The sequence below is a fragment of the Manis javanica genome, chromosome 9, assembly GCF_040802235.1.
Source record: "Manis javanica isolate MJ-LG chromosome 9, MJ_LKY, whole genome shotgun sequence".
Taxonomy (NCBI): domain Eukaryota; kingdom Metazoa; phylum Chordata; class Mammalia; order Pholidota; family Manidae; genus Manis; species Manis javanica.
In genome coordinates this window covers 108,089,810-108,114,918 of record NC_133164.1, presented here as the reverse complement: position 1 = coordinate 108,114,918, position 25,109 = coordinate 108,089,810, and the positions used below count along the sequence as shown (strand labels likewise).

Genomic DNA, 25,109 nt, shown 5'->3' with positions numbered 1-25,109 from the left:
GACTGTGAAATGGTGCGTTGTTGCACGGCTGCGCTGCACCTGGGCCCTTCATCTGTGATTGATTGGTTTGGTCATGTGTAATGGTCCCATCTGCTCTGTGTTGTTTTTCTTTTTTTACTTATAAACACCGTTCCCAGCGGCTGAGAGAGGATGAGCTATGTTTTGTCATCTTCACTTACACTTTAGCTCAAAAAAGTGGTCAAGTAGGTAAGCTCTAAAATCTATCCAAGTAATGTAGTAGGAAAGTAGGGGTTTTCCCCTTTGCCTGATGTGTGTGTGCGCGCGGGAGTGTGCGGTGCGGGGCGCGCCCCCTGCGCACGCGTGTGTGCCTGGCGTTTGCATGCTGCCTGGTAATATCTGAATAGTTCATGAACCACGGCAGACCAAAACATCGCAGAAATGGTTTGCACGAATCTCTGTATTGTGACTTACTGCAGCGAGGAGTTTTTTTTTTTTTTTTTTTTTGTAACGGAGCCAATACTTAATTAAAACCGCTGACATCATGGTGTTATAATTAAGCGTGGCATTAATTAAGCTGGAATAACGATTTTTTTTTATTAAGAACTGCTTTTATTGTGTAAGACCCTTATCGTCTAAAAACAAAATAATTTTAAAGCAAAAATTAATCCCCTCTACATGAGCTCTTTTCAACTTCCCCAAAGTCCGGCCTCAGGACTGTCGTCATCCGGGCTGTGTGTGTGTGTGTGTGTGTGTATGTTGGGTGATGGTGGGATGGGGGGGAGAGTGGAAGTGAAATTTGTTTTTTTTCACCCAAAAATGCTGATCGGCTCCTGGCATTCTGATGGCTAATTATGCATCGGAGAGCTTCGACAGCTGCATTCATCATCATAAAATGTAATAATTAATGACATTCCAACAAAGAAAAATATGCAAATGAGGACTCATTAGCATTTTCATATTCAGCTTTGATAATGCTTTTGCTGACAAGGTTGTAATTAATGAAAATTCATGTCGCAGTCAGGAGATTGGATCGGTTTCATTCCGCTCACAATTCCCAAATGCTTGCATTATGGAAAATCGGCAGCTCTGCCAACTTTTCAGGGAAGAAAAAAACACACACACACACACTAAAAGCACCAGATGCAAATTAATGGTAGGGAGTCTTTAACTCTTTAAACCACCCCCCTAAATTTCCATCATAGGAAACATGTGATGAGTTTTAGCCTAAGAACTAGATTCTTTTTTTTTTTTTTTAAATAACAGCAATGAAAGTACTTTTATTTGTGATCCAAGTATGAGAATTTCTGGCAAACTTTTTCAAAATGTTAAACAAAAACCCTCCACCTTTTCCCCTCTTCCCTTTTCCCTTTCAAGACTCTTTAAATTTACATAGTAAAACATGTTAGGACAGCCAAGCCCCAGCGTGCTGTGTTCTGTCCTCTAGCTGGCAAATTTACGCCACGACAGTTTATTCATCCGCATGCTTTTTGGCGACCTTCCTCACGTATTTGTGCTTACATCTTATGGTGCCTGCCTCGTGTGCTACCCGTAAGGTCGAAAGAAAAGCAAGTATTCTGTTTCTCTTTTCAGGGTGGGGTTTTTTTTTTTTTCCTTATTCTTCTTTTTGGAAGATGGTTGTTTTTTAGCGCTCTTTCTTTTTAATCTATTCCCTTTGTGGTTTAGTGTAAGAGTTTGGGAATGTGCCCATAATTCTCTCACTCAACACTTCTGGTGTAGTGTTGTCCTTCAAAAGTAATTTTAAGAGACACCGTGCCATCAAAATGGATACCCAGAAACCCCAAAACAGAGCTATCGACAAGTATTCAGGACAGAGAGCTATTAATTTATAAACCCTCTGTGTGTTGCTTTCAGAGTATAACTGTATGTTGGCAAGTAACCATTTGGTGCCGACCTGTACTGTGGTTTGTTTTACCTAAAGTTACACCGAAAGTTCTATCTCACCCTCAACATCAGAAAGAAACGCCTAAACAGAGTTCTGACCCGATTTGAGATTGAATCTTTAGGTTAAAGAAAAAAAAAAAAAAACGATCCATTACTAAGCCAGATCTTTTTGCTGAGGCAGATATTTGAGGGGATAAAAAAAAAAAGTTTGTATAAGGATTAAGAAAAAGAATGAAAGCATATTTCTTTATAAATTGTCAATTTTATAAGCATTTTCACTCTCAAATGATATAAAACAACTTCAGGCAGTTCCTAAGATGCAGTTTCCTGTTTATTTAAAGTTAAATTGTAATTCCCCAAGTTGCTAGCCCAGCATAAATAAAGAATATAAATATGCCTTGTTAGGGGAAGGTAGAAAATTTGATATGGTAGGTCTTATTTCTTGGAGTATCTCAGTACAATACAAAGTCTCATCAGTTATTTAATGAGGACTTTAAAGTAAATCATTTTCTCCTATTATGCGGTTAAGAATGGGTTTTTTTTTCCCCCTCAGTAACTCCAGAGTTCCAAGAAACACAGTCTTATTCAATCTCTTGCTTTATTCCAATTTCTGTTTTGTCACAGTTTGCACATGACCGTGTGTGTTTGTGTGTGTACACGTGGTGTATCAATATCTGAATTATGGTGGCTCTGTCCTCTTTTCTTTAATCCATTGTGTTGAAATAGCAGAAGAAGGATTTACTTTTCTTTCTTTTGGTTTACTTGTATTTTATGCAGGCAAACTGCCCATCCAGATGGTAGAATTTCACCTGTGAGCAATCTGAAATGGTAGGCTAATTCTGACATTTTATAGAGCTTTTTTATTTTCTTTTCAGACAGTATAACTAAGTGCAGAGTTACTACTCAAGATAATGTTTCCTTTTTTTTTTCTTTTAAAGCGCTTCCTGCTGTGATTGGTTCTTTTTTCTCCCAAATCTGTATTTTGGGCTCAATTAAAATCTGTGGCTTTAGGCACTTTGCTGCTATTGTCAAACCACATCTGATGAAATCTTTGACCACTTCTAATATGTGTGAATGAGGAAGTGATGGCAGAAGTGAGAAACAAGTGTCGATCAGCAGGTTAGTTGGTTCATTCGTTGAGGAGAAGATCATTTTAATTTTGTAAGCTCAGCATTCACTGGCTTTGATAAATTCACTTAGTTTTCTCCCCCCATCAAATTCACAACTGTGTACCAGTTCCTGCCTTCTTAAGTAATGCCTAGAATGGTGTTAGGGCCCAGAATCCTGAAATTTGGTTTTGTTTTCAGTGTGGTGGGCCTCTGGTGGCTAAAGTGATGGAATAAATTGAAAAAATACTTTGAAGTGATTTGTTGGCCTGTTATTAAAGAATCCCATTATTTCCTAAAGCAAGTCTAGGGGGTGTTTCCCTAGTAAAGTGTTAAAGAGAAAGGTGGTGTAGAGGTTGTTTTTACTCATAATAATTGTAACCATACTGTATTTACAAGTTATTTTGAATGCTACCCTCTTGTTTTTATTTCTAGAATTCCTCATTTGCATGAATCACTTCCTGAGATATTTATATAGTAAAGATGGTTGTAGGGGCATCTTCTCCCCTGGCTTATCCCTTGGAAGCACATTTTTGAAAGGACTAATATTTTACCCATTAAGACTGGGGCCCTAGTCATAGCAATTTTTGTTGCTTTCTCTGTTAACTGTTTTGCACATGTTAATTCCTGTGGGCATTTTCTTTTTAAAGTGGTGAGATTTCACTGTCCAGCAGCAAGCCACATTTACTGGAGTTATTGAACTCTGAAATAGGAAACCTGTGGGTGATCAGTTTTACCCTCCCCAGAAGCTATTGCTTCAGTCAAGGGGAATTATAGCCCCATGACTGAGAATTTTGAAGTAGTTGTTTCACTACAACATCCAAAGGTTTTGTTTCAGGTATTGCAACAAAATCAACATTTGTTTGTGGCCAGTGAAGCCAGTGTTCCTGGCAGTATCCTCATCCAGTTGCTTCTCATATTTCCCTTGCAAACTTTCCCATTGGTTGGGGTCTGTGGAGAGATTTCAGTGGCTGGCTGGTGGAAGTGTTTGGGAGAACATTTGCGTATCAAAGCAGCCTAAATATTTGCAAAAATGTTTGCTTGAGAAAAAAGAATCCACTTAGGATTAGGAAGTAGCTGCTTAAACATTTTAAAAGCATCTGTGATTCCCCGAAGCATATTATTCTTGAGCCAAGACCTAAGCTGAATTTCAGGGGTCATCCCAGAAACCATATATTTTAAAAGCATATGAGATAATAAATGTTTTGCTTTATGATTAAGTTCTATACTTATATATGGCACTCAAATGTAAAAAAAAAAGAAAAAGATGAATATATTTAAAAATTAATTATATCCTTTCATGAATGTGTAAAACAAAATATGTAGAGAAAGGGCTTCATAAAATAATAGGATTGAATAGCTGTTGAATAGCTAGCTCATTCTTTTCCTCTATTGTGTTTTTTTCCCCCTATAAAACACAATGGTATGACTGTGATACGACAATCAGTTCTGTTGGACTTCATAAGCTTTCTCTTAATAATAATGATTTGATGGCAGATCTTTCCCTCTTTTTCTTGGTAAAGAGTTCTTTCTAGGTGGGCATTTTTAGGTTCAAATTATGAAAGTTTTAACTGTATTACACTGATGGCTTGGAAACAGTACATATAAAACTCAGTGCAGGCCAATTTTTCCAATTTGTTAACAATGTAGGAGTTGAGCGTTGACAATTACTGTACTTAAAAGCCCCTCAGATCAGGTGTTATTTTACCATCTGGACATTTTAATTAGTAATAAAAATGTGGATCTGGATACACAGAAATAGGATCTATAGTACACAATGGCCCTATGCACTCTATTGATGCTGAGATGTGCATGACTACATTTTACGTGTGTGAGTGTGTGTGTATGTGTGTGTAGCACCCTCACGTGTGGCTGTTCATGTGTAAGTGTAACTGTGTGTTGTGTATGTGTTCATTCCTCCTCGGAAATCCCGGCATAGGATTCTGTCATCTTTTTCAAACTGGGCACTGTCACAATACCAAAACATTTTACTACTTTTCTTAGATATGAAGTAAAAGTATATAACACACATGCCTGCATTTCTGAGTAATACTTACCTAAATCTTTTTAGTGTTCGTACTTCCTCACGTAGTCAATGGTGTGGTATGGCATTACAATGCTTATGTAAAGAGGTAGGCTTAGACAGAAAAGGTGGATCCTCCATGTCATAGCTGTTTACTGTAAGGTAATACATTAACCTCTCTGAATAACCTTTCTTCCTCCATAGGGAGTGATGTATTAATGATAGGTATGACACCTACCTTAGGATTATGAAGCTTATAAGAGCGTGTCTGTGAAAGTACTTGATAAAATATGCAGAGCTATAACAGTCGATTTTTAATACAAATGACCAATTCCTAACCCACATACCATCTTCACAATTTACTAAATTGTCTCATATTTAAAAATGAGATACAAATAAAAAATTACATTAGATGATTAACAAAGTGTCACTTTAGGACCACTAGAAACTGTGTTCATAATTTTAAATATGAAGCAAAATGACCCATTTTTTTTTACAAAGTATCTGGATATGCTCTTTGAAATAATGTTATTCTTAATTAAGGCAGAAGCAAGTACATTTGAGAGAAATAGTGACCCTCTGGAGAAATGGAGAGTGAAAATAGTTTAGGGAAATGAGTCTTAGTGTCTACTCTTTTGGAAAGATGCATACATGTTTTAATCATTATGAATTTCATGTTTGTAAACCAATGTGACTACCTAAATGATAATCATTATTGTTTAGAAAAACTACCCATTATAATTGTATATATACATATATATATATATATATATATATATAGTATTTACACATGTGTACTCATATATTTGCTCAGGAATGTGTCATCCCCAATAATTGAGGGTATTGATACTGCCCTTTGATACTGGACGAGATGAGTTTGAACACTTCTATAGGATGCTTTTTCAGTTTTTATTACAGATCCAGTTCTTTTTCCTGAGAATTCTTCAGGAGACATAAGAATATTTACTTAATTTATTTAATAGAATGGCGTAATGGTATATACCAGGATATAATTATACTATTTTGGTCATCTTATTAATTTCATTTCCTCTCCCTTAAAGAAGTAAATGCATACCTTGGTTTTAGTGCAAATATAATTTACATTACATTGTCTCCAACAAAACTCAGCTTTGTTATAGATGACCCAGGTTGAACCCACGTCTTAGAAGCTTAAAGGACTTGTCTCTGGGACATGGCTTGAGCAGGAGTATAAAGAGTTCCTTTTGGTGGCATTCTGGGAGGAGCTAAATTCAAGGAGGTGTAGTCCTCAGTTAATTCATTCATTTGGTAAATCATATGCAAGCCACAGAAGAAACAAAAATGCCTGTTATGACTGTACAGCTTTTAAGATATTTTAGGTTTAAGAATGGAAACTGGTTTCATTTAATGGTCTATCAATTTCATTTAAATGTCTCGATCTAATGACCAGTTTCATCTGCATATTCTAATCTAGTGAACAGATAGGTTCTACATATTATTTGTCTTGAAAAATTTTAAATGAGGCTACAGGTCCTCCTCTGTGAAAGTGCATTTGATAAAATGGCCATGTGTACCTTAACTTTCAGATTTCAGTAGCCACAGTGACCTAAGCCATGAGATGAAAAAGTAATTGTGGAACTTCTTTAAAAATTGTCGCAAGGAATCCAGTTAAAAATTGAGGGCAGGGGGACAGCATTTAAAATTTAATGAAAAAAATTAAGTAATTCAAAGTAAAGTCTGTAGCCAAACTCCTTAATTGTGATGCATTTGCTGAGTTCCCCTCTTCCATCGTCGGGCCTGCTCTGGTGCCATATGGCCTACCATGGAACATTTAACTTGTCAGATATAATGGATTGTCCTGGAAGCAGATTTTTGCTTTGAGCACTCAGCTCCTTTCTTGCATTTCACTCTCAGCTCCAGGCTGCAGGATGAAGGATTGTGGTGGAAATGCAAAGAAGAGACAAACAGTTGATTCCCCTTAAGAGAGTGACCTATATGCCACAAAATTTTACCCACGTAAAGAGGCATTATCTCCGTCACTGGCCTTAGCAGGCTGCATGTCAAAATCATTTAAATTTGCCTGGAACTTAACAGATTGTGCAAACATTTCAGAATTGAGTGCTTAGGAATAATAAAACATCATCATTTGAACTTATGCAAAAATGGTGTAGCCACACTGGCCTGAAGAATAAGTATTATTATTGTGACCTCCATGTAACCTAAGCCACCTGGTTTATAAATGCTGTAAATTAAATTCAACTCTAAAATCTACCGAGAATGCTTTAAATAAATTACCTGATAGAGATGTTATGTGACTTTGTTGTTTTTGTTTGATGAGTAGAGGTGAGGTTGAAATGGTCATTTAGGTGGATGGACAACTGGCAGCTAATTATTCCTACCAAGCTTTCCATCTTGCAACTTAACTAAACCTTCTGTTTATTTAAATCTATTTGAAATGAGAGATCAAGCATCCTATGGATTATTTCATTTTTATCTGTAAATGTAAAAAACTACAGTACTTTAAGTTTATTTTAATTTGATGCTTTCATGAGGTAATTCTTTTTTTTTTTCTTTTCTAGTTGTGGTAACTATTTCTGAAACCATAAGCTTAGAAAGCTCCAGGAGGAGTTTGTGACTTTTGCATTTATAGGAAAACTTTCTTAAAAGAATATTCTTTTAAGTTCCTTATTATATGTACTTATACATGCATAGCTGCGAGGTACTCTTGAAGTAACTATTGTAACCCTATTGTAACTCCAAAACAAATATTATAATACAAAGACCAGAATAGGCAACTTACAAATAATCAAGTACAAACAAGTGTAAAAATAAATAACTTATATATCTCAATTTAACCATAAAATGATTCGTATGTGGTTGCTCTACGGTTACAAAAATTGATAGACTTCTATTTGGTACATGGAAACACACTAAAAGAAACTCTGTTTGCAAAGAGATTTAATACACTCACTAAAATTGAGTGTTTATGGGTTATAAATTTAGTGTTTAATTTATTTCTCCAAACTCATATATTACAGGTATTTCTTAATATAGATCAGTGAAAACTACAGTGGCCTTGAAAACCGATATAACCTCACTTCTATACAAAGATTTTCTTTTTAATGAACTGTCCGTGAAGCAGCTAAGAAGTCTCTGTTGAAGTTGGTATTTAATAGTGTGTATTTCTTACTCTTCTAAACTGAGCACATTTTCTTTCTTAATGGCACTGATAGGATGACCCCCACCAATTCAAATTTTGATCAAGCTTAGTTCTAAATGAGTTTGGGTGGTGCCTGGTCAGAACCTGCTCTTGTTGGGGCATGTGCGCCCTCTGCTGGCTGCCCAGACTGGAACCAACTGTTCGTGGGGTTCCTAATTTACTTTTCACGATTGGGGAGTATTTTTTGTTTTTTTGTTTGTTTCGTTTGGGCACTTTTACACAACTAATCATGTATTTCCAGTGATTATAAAGGTGTAGATTAATACTGAGAGTGACAGATATAATTTGTTTTAGTTCAAAATTAAGTTTGTTGCTTGTTGTTTTGGTTTGCTTTTGCTAAATAGACTCCTGATAGTTCAAATAACATGTAAAGTATATGCTACTCTTGAGTTTTTAAGTGGTTAATTTCATAGTATCATTAATTGTATACTTGTTACTTTTGTAGCTCCTCCTGGCATAGTTATACTCAAGAACTGTTGTCTAAGTTGGGGATGGACTTAAAAAAGATAAATAATTGAAATTTTGAAATGTGACTCTTTGTAGGGAGTAATTCTCAGGAGAGAACTTCCTAATAGGGTTGGCAGTTCTCATCTGCTTTGTGAAAGAAAATGAGTGCATATCTTTAATACATTTTATATATGCAGCATATATCATATTATTTTATAAATTAAATTTTTTGGCTTCCTCAAAGACTAAATTAAGCTGTCTTCCCTGGCAGATACCAAGAATGGTAGTTTTGGTGGAACATTTTTTGGTTTTGTTTTGCCTCTTTTGGTGCTTATTTAATTTATGGAGTGTGAGATGTCAAAGGACCAAATCATTGACAATGCCTTTATTCCCAGGTGGCAGGACTGACTTATACAAGAGCCAGTCGCAGAAGGAGTGTCCTGGCCTCTCTGCTTGCATGAATATATTCTTGGATCCTGGTAGTGAAGACCAGGGCCCTGTTGTAATGAATAGGTCTTAAAAATAGCAACGATTTCTGTTGACAAGTTTCCAGCAAATTCTTTATAATAATCATGTGTACGTGATTTCTACCTATCTCTGAAATGAAATGACTTTATTGAATCAATTTGGTAATTGTTACACAGAGAGGGTCATTTAGATCTGGGCAGTTCTTTTGTCTTAGAGGGCCAGCTTTTCTAATTTGTAAGCAAATGCCATCAAAACTCCCAAAGCCAGCTCCCTAAAATATGGAATGACCAAAGAGCTTAGAGCTAGGAAAGGGGAATCATCTATGCTTTTCCAGTTTCAGGTTCAGTTACCTTAAAGAAATTGTTTTTGATAAATTATATAAGCATCAGTTTTTATTGATTTATTTAACATTGTCAAATAACTGTGAACTGCATTCTAAGAAATAACAAGTTCCCACCAAATCTGTTACAATAGTGTCTTTGATGGAATCTCAGATGCATGTCTTTCATGTTGCCCTCTGTTACCACAATGAGGTTGTATTGGATGCTGTCTTTCTGTGCCCAAATTATTCCATTACATCCCTTACTGGTGTGTATTCCTGGGTTTTCTCCCTGGTGTTCCAGCCATCTAAACTCTTACTCTTGAGAATAATGTCCATCGTTGACATACTCAAAGCAACACGTAGTCCACAGGCACTAAACAAATACTTATTTATTTCCGTGCCTCACATCTTTGGACCTCTCACAACTATTCAGGTGATTGCTTTTGCAAGTCTCAGAACTGAAAATTGCTGTCTGTTCCATCTATTCCATGTACTTTTTCCTTCTCTTGCATGTTTTTGATGGGATGAGGTCACAGTTCTGACTACTCCCCTTCTCCCTCCTCCTTTCTTTCCCTCCTCCTCCATCATCTTTTCCCTGCCTCCCCTCTTCCTTCCTGTGACCCCTACCTTCCCCTCTTGATTTACTTCATGCTCATCAATTCATTCGTAGGGAGGTTTTTCTTAAACATCACGGTGTAGGACTCAGTGGCTTGTGTAATTCTGTCTGTGAAGCATTGCTTTCCTGTAACAGTGACTGCCCTCACAGGGGAGTCAGGCTCTGAGTAGTTTTGCCCTGTTCACCTCCAAGTTTGGTGCCCTGGGCCCGTTCTCTTGCAGCACAAGCTCAGGAGGTAGCAGTCTTTCTCCTTGTGTGCTCTGTGGGTGTCCCAAAGTGTATTTTGAATTCTGAGCTATTTCCCCTCAACTTCTCAGTAGTGTATGCTTAGGGAACATAGACCAATTGTAATTCAGTGCTAAGGCTGAAGAAATGGTCATCTAATACATCACACATACATACATAAATGACACTTGGATTGTCTTCTGTCTCAGGTTAAAAATGCTACTTATATACGTGTGTGTATGTGTAAGTATAATACCTAAGTGTTTATACACACATATGAACTGTATTTAACATCTTCATGAAGCTCCCATTTCCTTTACTTCTGTGCAATTTTGAGTATCATCAGCTGCATGTGGTTTCTTTGAGAGATGATAATTGTTATATTCTTGTTAGTTGTAAGCTCAGCTTGAAAACTGAGTCCATCACTTACATGCCATGGTGCTAAAATATGTAACTTTCCTATGGAGGTACTATAACAAACATAATGCCAGACCTTTCCCTGCATTTTCCGTTTGGCTGTGTTTTATTCAGGTTGTCCGTTATTATTTTTTACATTTAATTTTAGTAAGACAGTATTAGAACTGTCTTAGTTCAGTTCAATGAGTAGCAGATAATTTATGGCTTAAAGTGATCTGTGTGATGAAATGGAGCTGCAGCTTTTCTTAAAATTTGCTGATAAATTCCAAAAAAATTTGGCCAGACAACAAAGTCTTATTCATATGATGTCTCTGCTGCATCACGCCAGAATGTCATAGATCTCCTCCGGAGGGATCAAAGAACCAGATTGCCTCCCTCAGTGTGGACGGGTAATGCCTTCAGTAGAGCACAGACAGGGAGAATACATGGGTGGAAGGGCACTTGTAGGTTCACCAGCCAAGTAATGTTCATTAGAACTTGATCCTGGAGCCTAAGGGAGACTTCTGTTTTGGCATCAGTGGGGAAGAGACGCTTCCAGAGCGGTGGCCAGTGGGGCTGCGGAGGAGCAGCATTTCCCTTCCAGGCTTCTCGTGTCTTGGGATTCTGCTGTTTATTAGGGGACCTCCTTGGTCATGTGAGATAAGTGTCCTTTAAACAACCAGTCTTTATTAGTGGAATAATTTCAAAGGCCTAGTATGCTGCCAGAAAAAGGTTTCTCTAACCCATAAAATGTAACTGTGAAAGGGCCTCAGAGGCAATTATTTTTGTCTTTTTAAAAAATCCCCTTAAATAGATTAGACCAGGAGTAATCGTTCTTGTTGTTGTTCACCACCAGGTTACTAGGTTTGTTGGAGGTTCATCGAATGTGACCTTAAAAGCTGTGCCTGTTGCTCTATGAGGTTGCTCTTACCCTGGCTTCTTAGACTAATTAGTGGAATTTGATTTAAAAAAAAATCTGGAAGGCAGGTCCTACACCACTGACTGCAAGAACCGTGAGGTGGAAAACCCAGGAATCTGTTTTATGAAAAAGTTTTACTGATGATTGTTACGATCAGCAAAGTCTCTTAGCCATAGAATTGAATGCTGAAGGATTGCTTTCTACCAAGTGCATCCTGTGTCTTGCTTCCCTTCGAAGAATATAGAGAAAATCTTTTATTTCTGCTTGCTTTAGTATACATTGCAAAATTGACCTTTTTCCACCTTTTATGAAAGCTATTATCTTTCTTCAAATAAAAAATAATCTTTCAAATATGTAGTTTCTTCAGAGGTCACACAAGTCCTTCATTACCTTGGGTCATACCCAGTCATCATAGACACAGACTGCGATAAAAATATAAAATAAGGCAGACAGAACTATTGTCATCTTAGTCTCATAAAGCCAGTGGTAAGTTACTCCTTAGAGGTAAGTGGAGTGATTTCGGGGTTGCCCTTGGTCCTTCCGGTCTCTCGGGAACCCTTGTACAAAGTGATGATTCAGAAAACCATTACACTAGTGCCTCAAGTGGCACTTCAGTGGCCTTAAAGAGTTATTTGACACACCTCCCCAAACAGCTAAGTTATTCCTGTGATTACGTTGATTAATTGCACACTCTGTGGAATCAGTGTCATTTTCAATGAAAGATTTTCTTGCATTTGGAAAATAAAGCACAAAACTCACGTGCTTTAATTTGATAATGTGTGTACTTCTTCTAAGCGTGACACCAAGTGGGGTATTACTTTGGCTGTTGTTGTCTAGGGCAAGTGAAATAATCAGAGGCAATACTTATATTTTGCATCGGTAATTTTTTGGTGTACAGAGGATCGTCACTCAAAATGTTGTATCAGTTCGAACCTTCTCATCCATCAAAAGACTTGAGAACTCCTCTTTGGCCTAATAAGAATCAGGTTAAAATTATTTGAGGGCATGGTTGTGTTACACAGTGAGAAGAAAACAGGTAAAATAATATTTGTTCCCACAACCGATACTGATAATACATCTGGAATACTCCACAAAGAGGTGGCATATTGTCAAAAGGGGCTTTGGCTCTGGAACTGGAAGTTTATTTTCTGGTTTTATCTCTTCATATTTACATAACCTGTTCTACTCATACAAGTCAGTTACCCTTTTTAATTTTAGTGATCTCATCTATAAACATAGGGGTTAAATTGCCCATCTAAGGAGTTCTTAGGGTGTATTGTTTGAAACCTGTAAGCTAAATTACATTGCATACTATATAGTGTTTGACAAATGTGAATGGTGGCTTAAGGAGAATTAAATATAGATTCTGAACCAAGAATGATCCCTCAAAATGAAGAATTTTAGTGATGCCTCAAGACACTCAGCATATCTGGAATTTCAGTACACCCACTGTTTTGAAGGCAGCATAGTGTCTAGACGAGATGAGGTGAATCAGTGATGAAATGCAGCCAAAACTCATAATTTTCCAGGATCAGAGCTATATATCATTACTGAGTATTCTATTTTTATGACTTACGAACATCAGTGAAAGAGAGGACTAATGCTAGCCTTTTCTGGGAAAATGGGTAGCTACCTATTTCCCTTTATCCTTTGCTACAAATTATGTGCCCTACCATGACTTCCTCTGCTTATTTTTCTATTCTCCATTTAAGAAGAGATGGAGGGGAAAATTTTTCTAGGTTGTGCAATCACTAGTTTATTTGCTGGAATTGAGTTCTAATCCTTTTCACATGAAATTTGTTAAGTTTGGATTTTTTAATGCCTGTGGACAAAGTTGTCCTGGTATAGTAACATTCTATAGCACAGAATCAATGCTCTTTTCTGAATTTGAGAAATCAGAATAACATAACCTTCTGATTTCTTGCAAACCCAGACTTTCACCTCCCAGCTAAGGTTGGGGATGATTAACATTTAGCAGCTAATCAAAACAGCAAAGGTGTATCTGCACAGAAACATCACAAAAAGTAAAAAATGTTTTTAGATCAATTAGAATAAAATAAAATTTGGCTTTCAAACTTACATTGTTTATTGATAGAAAACTGCAAACATACATTAACCCAACACATTTTTAGTGTTTTTTTTCTAACAGTAGTTCCCTAAAGTTCTTCAGGACTTGTATTAATATACCAAAAATAAAGTAAAATAAAATAAAAAAGGGGCAGATATGTGTATTCAAGTAAGTTTGGGAAAGGTTATACTGAACTCGAATGTCTTCACTGCAGGACTTCTCAGAGGCTTTAGCATGCTAGCTTTCAATGTATATTTCTGGGGAGGGGTATGGAAAGCTTGTAACATTTGTTAGGCCTTTTAATTAGTCTCCTTTTTGTTTTTTGGAACCTGTTGTGGAATTCCTGTTACATAGGCTACATTTGTGAGCAGTGCTGTGTTGTCCTATATTATAATAATGATTGTATTATTACTTTCACTCTTCTCTGTGCACTTTAATACTAAGATGCATTCTTCATGTAGGGAATGTGTAGAATGCAGTTTGCTGCCATGTTTTTGTGAATTGGTTTCTTCACTTTAACCTAGAGATGGTTGCAGTTTATTGTACATCACAGGTACTGATGTACATCATTTGCACAGCTATAAAGTACCTAGAGACGTTTTAGGAATAAAATCATGTGAATGTAAATTATCACCACCTATAAGACACTTTCATTAATTTCATATCAAATTCATGAGTGTTATGAGCTCTGGGATTTGAATCTTCAGTATTGGGCTTCTCGCTTATTTATAGATTCTTCCCCCCCATGCCCCCCAAGAATTTAAATACCATCAACAGAGAATACTCAGCCTTTGGAATCAAACTGCCAGGATTTGAATCCTGGCTTTACTGTTTACTGCCTGTGCGACCTTGGGCAATTTTCTGTATCTCAGTTTCCTCATCTATAAAACGGTGTTTGTAGTACCTACCCCATAGGATTGTTGTGCAGATGGAATAAATAAGCCTGCATAAGCTCTTTGCATAATAGTTAATATAGGACAAGGACTGAGCTATTCTTACTTGGGCAAGAAGGAAAAGGCAGGCAAGGAAAAGATTAAAGGCTGGTAAATAATAACCTCATGTATATTTTCAGAACCACTAAAAATTCAGGTCATTGTTTAATGAAACTGTCTTTTCATATATAGAAGAACTAATAGGGCAAGCAGGGAAGGGGTGTGGCTGGGGACAGAGATTTATTCTGATTTGACCCTGGTTCTGATGAGTTCCCTAGTCTGATGCTGGGGAACAAAAGGCTCATTCTTCAGTTCCCAGAATGAGGATTAACAGTGAAACTGCCTTGCTTGGAATTGTCCTGCAGCATGAGATAATTTTTCATTAAGGCTTTTCATGGGATGATACAGTTTGCTGTATGGGTACATCTTTTTCATCGATAGGTGAAAGACCTACCATTTATATATAGTTCTAAAAGTGGCCTTTTAAGAATGAGGCTAGAAACCAAACACAACCTTGTTGTTACCCTACTGGTCAGCCACCAGTGGGATCTTCCGTGTCACAGTTTATCCCCAGAAATCATATTATTAATCAGTTGTTCTTGTCTGTCTCTCATTCTTTCCATATAGATTAGAACTGTCCAGATGTAGGAATCTGCCAAAGGTGATACTTAGATGTGTCCCTGTCAATCAATGGATTTATGAGATCATTTTTTGCCTTCATGTAATATTTTCATTCACATCCAGTTCCCTTGGCATTCCCTTATAATCAGATGCCACAGATAGATTGGAAGAAAAATTAGAAGTCAAAATGGAAAATCATATAAAAATATAAAAGTATCACATTTGGAAGTATACAGACAGTTGTTAACCATCCTGCCCGCAGATAGTAAACATTTTCCCTTATCTTTCTTGGGGCATCAAGATAAAGGATTATTGAATAGATCAGCAAAAATATTGGCCTTTAAGTTATTTGGAAGTGGCTTATATTTTCTGCTTGCACTAGTTTTTCAAGAGCAACAGAAGAAGCAAGTGAATCCTTTGTTGATTTTCAATTTGGTGCCATTTTTAATAATCAAATTTAAATATAGGTCTTAGCAGCTGATGGGTTCAATTTGGACAAAACACGTGTTGACTTCTGGATTGTTTGCTCACTGCTGATGCCGACTTGTTCTAGAGAAGGGGCCGTGTGTTGATGTCTTTGTCTCTAGAAGGGTTGATTGACGGATGTTGTGTCTGCTCATTTACAGCAGTTTTTTGTTTTTTGGTTTTTTTTTTTGCTAAACTTAAAAAATTGTGACATAGTATTACATGTTCCTTGCATACATCATTTTTGCAGGAGGAAGTTGTTTAGCCAATATGTCGACTCAGTTTATGAAATCCTTTCCGTAGCTTTCATTCAGCCCTCAGCATGCTCCATTAGGTCATATCATTCGTTTCATGCACAGCAAATCGTCACCAGCAGCAAAATTTAACATTTGGTCCTTTTAGGTATAAAAATGAATCAAATGTCTGACAAGATTGGTTTCTGGTATATATTTCAGAATGCCCCCCCCCCCCCCCCCCCTTTATGGGCATACAACAAATGTTACTAACGGGTACTTTTAGTTTCTAAAATATGGACAACAGTACTCCATGCAGTAAAAGACTTGAGCGATTAATGCTACCCTTATGCCTCTTTTGAGTAGTTTTAGCCATGGGGCTTGGCACTGCCACCATTGTCTTTGTGCCAAAAAATATCCGCAGCGGCTGTCGCATTCTAGCACTGGAGGGTTGGCTCGAAAATTCCGCAGTGAACGCGCTGGGTTTGTTCATCACTGCTATCTCTTTTAAATATTGGAAAAATAGAATCGTTAGCTCTTTCAAAGCTCTGTTGTGGTTGTGGGGATGGGGGGAGGTGGGTGTGGAAGGATGGAGGAAAGAGGAAAGAAGCTCTCTGCGCTGGCCAGTTGGTGGAAGGGACGCAGACCCATGCCTGACGTAGAGTAAATGCAGATATTAGGGAGCTTTTGTGTTCAGGAGCACAGATAGTTACTGAAGAATCCTACTTAAACATGTTATCAGCGCTCTTGAAAATTTTATTATCTGAAGCAAATGTTCCAGTGATTTTTAAGCAGAAAATCAACATCAAGACCATAGCTAATTTTTAATGGACAGTTTACACAAAAGATGTGTATTTTTTCCCTAGAAACTGAGGTGTCTTTGTAAAATGGCTGCTTTTTGTCATTAGAAAATGATGGGGATAGATAGAATATGTTTGAGAAGGTGCATGCCCTGATTATCTTGCTCCCAAACAGGGGTTTGGGTTCTGAGGGCAGATTTATAGTTGAATTTGGGAACAAAAAGATGTAATAAAGTTAAAGGCTTACACTATCAGAATGAAATGTGTTCCCTCATGGTCTCTGGAGCGATCTATTTGATGGCAAAAGGGGATGCTACAGATGAAATCTTTACAAGGAGCATAATCCCTTAAAAAAAAAAAAAGTGCACCTCCCAGCCTCCTGCTGGCTGCACTGCCTCTTTGGTACCTCGCAGACTTCGACAGAGTCCTGGACGGGTGCCCATTGATGTCATGGAAACACTCAAATTACTGAGAATGATTCATGTCTATGCTGGTCTCTTATCCTCCCCCACACAAACAGGAGTAGATTTTTAACCCTGACAACTTGTAATTTGCAGAGGGTTTATTTTTGTATCTGGATAAATATTTTTTAACAAGCAAAATTAAGATTAAGCAGTCTGTATCTGATATGATAGTAAAGAATGCTGGGTCCATGTAGCCAAGAGTACTTTGGGGATTCTGTGCGGCATGAATTCATATTCTTCTCATCACTCCCTCCCCCTTGTCTCCCTTTCTACCGTCTTGCTCTTTCCATTCCACTCTCCTTCTCCTTATTTCTCTCCTCTCTGTCCCATTTATTCTCATTTATATATTCTCTCTCTCTTTCTCTAGTCCATACTATTTGCACTGACCTTCTAGCTTTAGAATAATGAGAAGAATTGCCCAACTTTATGTAGATATATGAACTCAGACAAATCCTAGCAGGAAAATTCGTCTCTCCAGGTCTCTATTTTGGAGTCAAGCTGGGAAATAATTCCAGGTGGTGAAATTCTATAAGGAATAGCTTCAGAAATTCTTACAGAGAAAAGAAAAAGATAGCTTTTCTTCCTTCAAAATGTTACAATCCAATTTTTGGAAATAATCAAAATAGGATACTAGATGTTCAATTTCCTAGGAAGTCAGAGTGAATTCAACTTTATCTGTCTTTCTATCTGTCTGTCTACCTACCTACCTACCTGCCTGGCGAGTTGTTAAACAAGTAAACAGCATGTCCAAGTGTATTAGGTGGTGGTTGTATTGAAGCTTTTTAGATGCAAGGGCTTAAGGAAGGACATACTTTATCTCATAGCTCATAAAGGTTGAGTTATTTCTGTTAGTAATATTTATAAAGAAAAATTAAAGAGTATAAAGGAGCTTATATTTGACAGAGAAGAGTAAATATGTCTGTATGACCATTTGCATTTCTGAAACAGGTAAACACATCTTTTCTTTATTGTAAAATCCTTATACATTGAAAATTATTCTCTTAGATTTCCCAGACTGGCAGTATGTAAGATGGTATCCTGTTTCATTGCATTTGAAACTGATGTGGGCATTGATTTTTCTACTTGCACTGAACACAATATGAGAAATGGGGCAAAGGGAGTGTGTTCCCAAGTTTCCAATTCAGTGAAGTCAGTAGAAAAGTGAATGGGAAGAGAGGGTTAATTTTAAGACTCAGGTTTGGCTTTCTTCAAAAATCATCTTCCATTTTATATATGTAGTGACTTAGATATGAGGTATGCTTCTGACTAGCTATAAGATTTATGAAAGGTGCATTCTTTGTGTCATGCAGAAAGGCATAGTCTTAATAGCATTGTCATTGAACTAAAGATAAAAAAGAACTAATGTCATTTTTAACAGTTACGTTAACTTGAGAGGGGAAAACTGGGGATTGTAAACCTTAGAAGGATATCTGCTCAGCCTCTCAAAATACTAGTTTTGAGTTTTTCCATGGGAAAAAAGAAAAGTGTAGTCCTGAGTGTAAAGTACAATGTGTCTCTAACTCTAGTCTTAAAGAAAGAGGTATCCTTTAGTCTTGGGAGGGGTGAGGTTTGTGTTCTCAGCACTTGGCTGTATCACTAGACCTTTTCTTTTTAATGTCCACATATGGAGCAGTTTTCTGTGACAACTCTTCATATGTCACTCACTAAATTCTGCTTAGATCTCTTGTAATGTGGTTTCATTGTCTTCCTTGCTGATTATTAAGGCTAAACATACTTAAAAAAAATGAGTAGCCTTGATTTTATCCTTAGATGTGGCCAAATAGCATCTGAGGCTCTATCCATCTCTGTAGAGCAGTGTATAGATAAAAATTGGCCTGTTAGAATTGGAAAAAGACACTGATGTTCCATTATTTCTTGTTCTGCTAGGTCTATTGGCGGAATCTGAACTTGGGTTCAGAGTGGTCAGTTTTTCAAAGCCCTTTCTCCCAAAAGTAAAGTCTGTCCTCCTCCTGATCATGATGGGGTGCACTCCTAGGAGAGGGGATTTTAAGGAGAGAGAGGGAAACCCAGAATTTTGAATAGTTTCTTTGCTATATTCACCATCTGGAGAGCCTTGATTGATTAACTTTGGCCTCACCATTAAGTGTCAATATAATCAATGGGAATTACTAGGCTAGGGTCATTACATAGATAATTTGCCTGCTGTGTAAATAAAAATGAAATTGTTTAAATTTTGTGAGAGAGAAAGAAAGTGAAAATAAGGAATGACAATTTGTTTGTTAGAGAAAGTGGAGGCCATTGGAATGACAGTTTTTGGAAGTGTGGAGCAGTTTGGCTAAGAATAGGAATGAAGGATTTTTTTTCCAGTTTATCATAGCCAGAGTGAGGAAGTGTTATTCCCTCTCCTGCTTGCATACATTGCCAGTGGTGCCTACTTTACGTATGTAAACATCGGGGAAGAGAAGTAGATGTCTGTTACCTGGAGGAGCTTTTTTTTTAAAGGAAAAACACAATTTACACTTTTTTGTTGTTTCTCTTGGCAGGTAAGACAGAAAGGGGCTCATACTCATCTTATGGGAGAGAATCAAACTTACAGGGTTGCCACCAGGTAAGTGAGAATCTCACTTGGGGAAGGGTTGAGAGAATTAACCTGGTAAACAAGTTTGTTTTGTAAATTAGATTATGCATTTTAGACTGTGCCACGAAGATGCAGTGAATGTCTGCCGATGCCTCTCTCTTTTAGAAAGTAATGAAATAACACAGAGCTTGGGAATAATAGTCACCTCAGCTTTCAATCCCTGCCGGATCAGAACTACATTCACTGGCTTGTTTTTATTTTTCACTCCATCAGCCGGTATCCCTGGCACTGTTTGCAAACCAGCGATGCCGGTTAAAGTGCTTCTATCAAAAGAGTTTATTTGCAATTAAGAACTTAAGAATTTCTTAAACTGGAAATACTGAGTGCAGCCATGTGTCAGACCCTGGGTTCGGGTGGCTTTGCCCGAAATTATAGTTTTCATAGGAGCTGTATGATGTTGTGAAAACAGGGTTGTATTGAGGGATAAAAATGTCTGTGAAAATATGATTTGTTGTCCCTTTTTGTTTCTGAATTGTTTTTGGCTGGAAGTCAAGGCCAGCAGGCTAACAGCAAAGCCGTCTCAAGGGAAGCATGCGTGAGCTAGAAAAATAAGAGTACTTTAATTAAATAATAAAATGCCAGTGTAATACAAAGGTATAGCATGTGTGTGTTTGTGTCTCTGTGCACTCGGCATTTGCATACTTTTAACTCTCCAGAGAAAGCCCAGTTCTAAAAACACTATCAATAGCCCAAAGTGTAAGCTTTGTTTAAGACAATTGAGTTTTTATAGGTGCTTTCTTTTTAATTTCAGTATCAACATTAATCGTAAGTTTAGAATCTTTCTTTTTTTTTTTTTTTAAAAGACTTAGACTTTCTTTTTATAAGTGCATTGGCTTCTTACTTTGGAAAACTCTTGATAGAATTTAATAATCCTCTTTAATATTCAAAGCTTTCTCCTGTTGTGTTCTCCACCCAAACAGAACATAAGTTCTTTTTGTGCTGGAAAGGGAATGCTTGCTCTCTTGAACCCTGTCACCTTCCCACTTTCTTTAATGATATGGGAAAAAATCCACTTGGAATTTTTTAAGCCTGTTTAATATAGCCTGAGAAACATAAACCAACAGTTTTAGTGATTAAATTGAGCCCATAAAGGATGTTACCTTTACTTATCAGTCCTAATTACTAAAGGTGGAATTCTGATGGAGGTTTTTTTATTTTTTTTTTCTGGAGACACTTGCATTTTTAAAGTTTACTCCTTTGGCCCAGCTACCAATTCAGTCTTAGTCGGCATCGAAAAGATTTGTTGCAATGAGGTGAACGGTGCTTGGTTAAGAACTCTTGCTGCAAAGCTGCAGAGTACAGTTCATGGCAGTTTGTTTGGAAAGAATTCTGCAGGAAAGAAATTTACAGCCATTCCAGTGCAACGGAAACATCTTTGGAATGTGAGTGCAAATGTTCGGGGTAGATAGGTTGGGCGACAAGCCTCTCAGTGCCGAGTCTCTGGTGTAAAGCTCTCAATTCCTGAAGAAGAGGCTGTTCCTGTGTATCTGGTTTCTGGGGGTCAAGGCAGAGGTCGCTGGAGTTTTGGGGAGAAGAAAGTTGACAACATCCTTCCTTTATGCAGATGGTCATGGCAGAGGTCTCTGTTTTCGCTGGGCCTTTTTTTCTGGTCAATGAGAGAATAGGCTTCCTCGCCCCTGTATCCTTTCTTACTAATAGGAATTGGCGTGATTCCTCGCAGACACAAAGATTTCCTCTGCTGAGTAAGCGTGAGGCCCCTTAACTTGTTAAAGCATCATCCAGACCGCGTGAGTCTGTCTGTGTATGTGCAGGGACACAGACCCTCCCTCGGTTTGTGGGAAATACTTCCCTCGGGTGAAACTGAAGTTAATTTTTTTGGCAAACACAAGGTGAGAAGGGGAAAGGGGCAGAGGGTGGAGTAGAGGTGGATGGACTGGCATGTGGTGGCTGGATTTCTGGGCCTTGGGAGGTTCGTTCTGAGACATTCATGTCCAGAAAAATTCTGTTGTATGTAGGAGTGTGACTGCATATGCTTTTCTTAAAAACTCTTCGTGATATTATAGCTGTGCAGTGCCGAGATTCTTTCATCTGTGTTTCTGCTTCATGGTTATGAGTCTTGCAAGAACGGACCATCTCTGTGCTCAGCATGGTCTCGGCAGTACCCACACAGTGTGATCACTTTAACGAAAATGATAGACTGAAATTTGGGAAATTACCTGATTGAGGAACTAGGGGCTGGAGTTGAAAAGTGGACATATTATGGATTTCTGCTGTCTGTGAAATCTGAGAATAGAACAGACTAGAGCGTGTCTTCGAGTGAATGAGTTTCTCTTGTGCCGAATTGTTTTTTTGAATCCCTGTCTCCACCACCAGCTATGCAAACCAAAAAGAAAGACAGAGTGTCAGTATCTTGGGCTTCAAGTCTAAATAGCAGATCACAGCTGAAACGATTCCCCACTGTGTGGCAAGGTGAGTGACTTTCGGGGAGGGGAGCCTTTGTTTCCTCCTGTTCACTACATTATAGGGATGCTGGATGGAAATCCTTTAGATGATGTACCCGAAGGAGCTCCAAAAGCTGCTTTATCGTATTATAACAATGCATCCCATGGATTTCCAGGGATAAGCACCGTTACTTGTGAACATGCTTAGGTACCCAAGAGCCTTTTGTTTGGTGTAGAGAAATAGCGGTGGTAAGCAACAGGTAGCAAAACGTTGTCCTGCAGAAATAAATTATTTTGAAATGTTTGTTGTGTCAAAAATGCATCAGATTAAAAAAAATCCCTTCTGTTTCTCTTGAAGATTTAACACTAATAGTGAAAGACCTGTGGCTCTTAAAAAAATAGGTATTTTATTCGAAGAACAAAAGCCGGCAGGTTCTTGATTATCAATTAAGTTATTTTCATTAAAAATAGTAGTGGGATAATATGAATTCATTAATGCATTCCCATATAAAATTATCAGAAATATACGTGGTGACTTTTTGAGACTTTAGAAATTCTATAGGAAATAAGCCAATAGACAAACCAAAGCAGCCAAATGGACATTTTTAAATTCTCACTAAATATGGCAAAACTAATTTAAATCAAATTGGGGTACGGAAATCACACCCAGGCTTAAAGTGTTCTTGCCAAATTGCAACCTCATATTACTTTAACTGGCAGAGAAAATAGAATGTATAATGGAAAGTCTGACAAAAATGAAAATGAGCGGAAATAAAGTTTTTCACGAGGTAGTCCAACCTTAATATGATAAATAGCTAATACCTAATGGACATCACTGAAGATGACAAAAGGGGAAGCAAAGTCATCTGTTTCTGGCCTCTTTTGCTGCTTTGAATAGGATGTTCGACATTGCAAACTTTTTTTCTTATCTTGCCGTTTATGAATGAGATGATGATATCAAAACAAATGATTATTATTAAGGTAGAAGTTCTCGCCTTAAATGGAGATCAGCATTGATCATCAGGAATTGTTTATCTTTTCTTTCTGGGTTATAGCCCAAATTTAAAGTAGTGGTTTCATTATTAGTATCTCCTGGGCAAGGTGTGTGTGTGTGTAATACATGGAAAGCTGGGCCCTATCTGAGCACCTTCAATTAAATTAGAATCTTATGAGTTGGTCCTTTCCTTTTCTGACAACTCCCCAGGTGATTCTAATGTGCAGCTAGATTTGATGATTTCCTAGAATGTTCTATAGGAATATACTCTATTATAATAAGACTGTTCAAAATCTGGTGTTGCCACTGACTTGGAAAAAGCTTTTAGACTTCTCGCCTTCATTTGATTATTCAAGACATGGAAATATGTTCCATATATACTTCATTTAAAAGGCAGTGAAAATTCGTGATATACTGAAAAATCAGTAAGATGCCTTGAAATCTTTATGTAAAATTCCACAGCTGAATGTCCTGGGCATATCTTACTTTCTCTAGTGAAGTCCAAGGCTTTAACTTCATCTACTTTCTTTTCATTCCCAGCACGTAATCAAATCAGACTATACTGATAAAAGTTTTTTGATGTTTAGATCTTAAAACCAGTGGGATTTTAGAATTAGGCCTACTCTCAGATACCTTTGTAAATTCCAGAAACTTGGAAGCCAAAGAGGAAATGGGTCTTTTCTATATGTAATTTAGTTTGCTCAGAAACTCAACTGCTGCTGATACGTGGAAATTAAATGTATAGTTAGTTCTAAAATATTGACCCATTTTTTTCTTCCATTCAAGTACTGCCGTGGCACTCCATAGCGCTAATTGCCCTTCCTAGTGCTTTTCAAGACTGCCCTTATTTATGGTTGTTGAATGCTGGTTTCCACCAAGAATCTGTAAACTCTGGGAGGGCAGGGGCCATGCCAGCTTTATCTTGCACTCTGTTCTCTGTGCCTAGCAGGGTGGTGGTTGTGATCACCTGATGCTTATTTCCCCAGCATCACTTTTAGGAATCAATTTCAGAAAGTAAAGTCTGAGTAAAAATGTAAATGTATGAGAATGCTACGCTGAGCATCGTTTTCATGCCTACAAAAACCAGAAAATCATATTCTCTCAAAGAATGTCCTTTGGAAGCCCTTCTAGTACGCTGTGCAGACACTGGAATGACATGGAGGTCGTATTGTGGAGAGTCACTTGCCACTCACTTTTGCAGGGCAGAATGCTAGCTTGGTGGCCTTACTGTTCTAGGCCCGAATGTCCTCGAGGTGATGAGGGAATTATAGATGTGCGGTTTCTGGTGGGTGTGTTACTGCAACCAAAGGTCAGAATTCAGACCCGCCCATTCTGCATGCTCCAGCGTGGACAGTGCGACAGAGTATTTAAAATCACCGTTGTTTCAGATATCACAGGGTCTGAGTTTGCAGTATGTGTGCCATTGTGACTCTGCCCCTGAGCAGCTCATTTGTTTTGGGGGCATTCTTATGGATATACCCCTCTCCCAGCAGCCACCCAACATTCTCCAGAGGGGAGAAGGGAGTCATGATTTTGTTGTATCAGTTAACAGGTGTCCGTTGGCCTTCCACGGACTTGTTGGGTACTCTGGAGAAAAACAAAGGGAAGCTGATGCGTACTTTCCCTTCAGTCCCTACCAGCAGCTTTCTGGATTTTGAAGGGGAGAATCTAGTTTCATGCATTTAATTAAAAAAAATTTTTAATCTTCTGTAGTATAAATTTGCAAATACTCAGAAAAGTTGACAAAATAATAAGATGGAGTGCCATATACCTACCACTTAGATGAAAGAATGTTTTTATTTGCTTGGTGTATATATGTGCATAAATAAATATTTTCCCATGAACCAATTTCAGCTGGCAGAGCTGATAAGGATTTGACCCCTGGATATTTTATCATGTATCTCTTAAAATTAAGAACACTTAACTACTTAACTAAAATACTATTAT

At 37.6% G+C, this 25,109-nt stretch overlaps 1 protein-coding gene across 13 annotated transcripts in view; it reads left to right on the top strand.

The window, feature by feature from the left end:
* The window catches only part of TCF4 (transcription factor 4), a 333,674-nt gene that overhangs the window by 144,773 nt on the left and 163,792 nt on the right, over positions 1-25,109 (top strand). For 9 of the 13 annotated variants that reach the window (XM_017657168.3, XM_017657163.3, XM_017657164.3 and 6 more), the window contains one exon: positions 19,672-19,736. In XM_017657168.3, the coding sequence (XP_017512657.1) occupies positions 19,672-19,736 (65 nt within the window). Of the gene's footprint in view, positions 1-1,359; positions 1,527-19,671; positions 19,737-20,795; positions 21,617-22,100; positions 22,197-25,109 lie in introns of those variants that run through there. The other 4 variants (XM_073213109.1, XM_037016352.2, XM_073213108.1 and 1 more) reach the window with 4 other exon arrangements.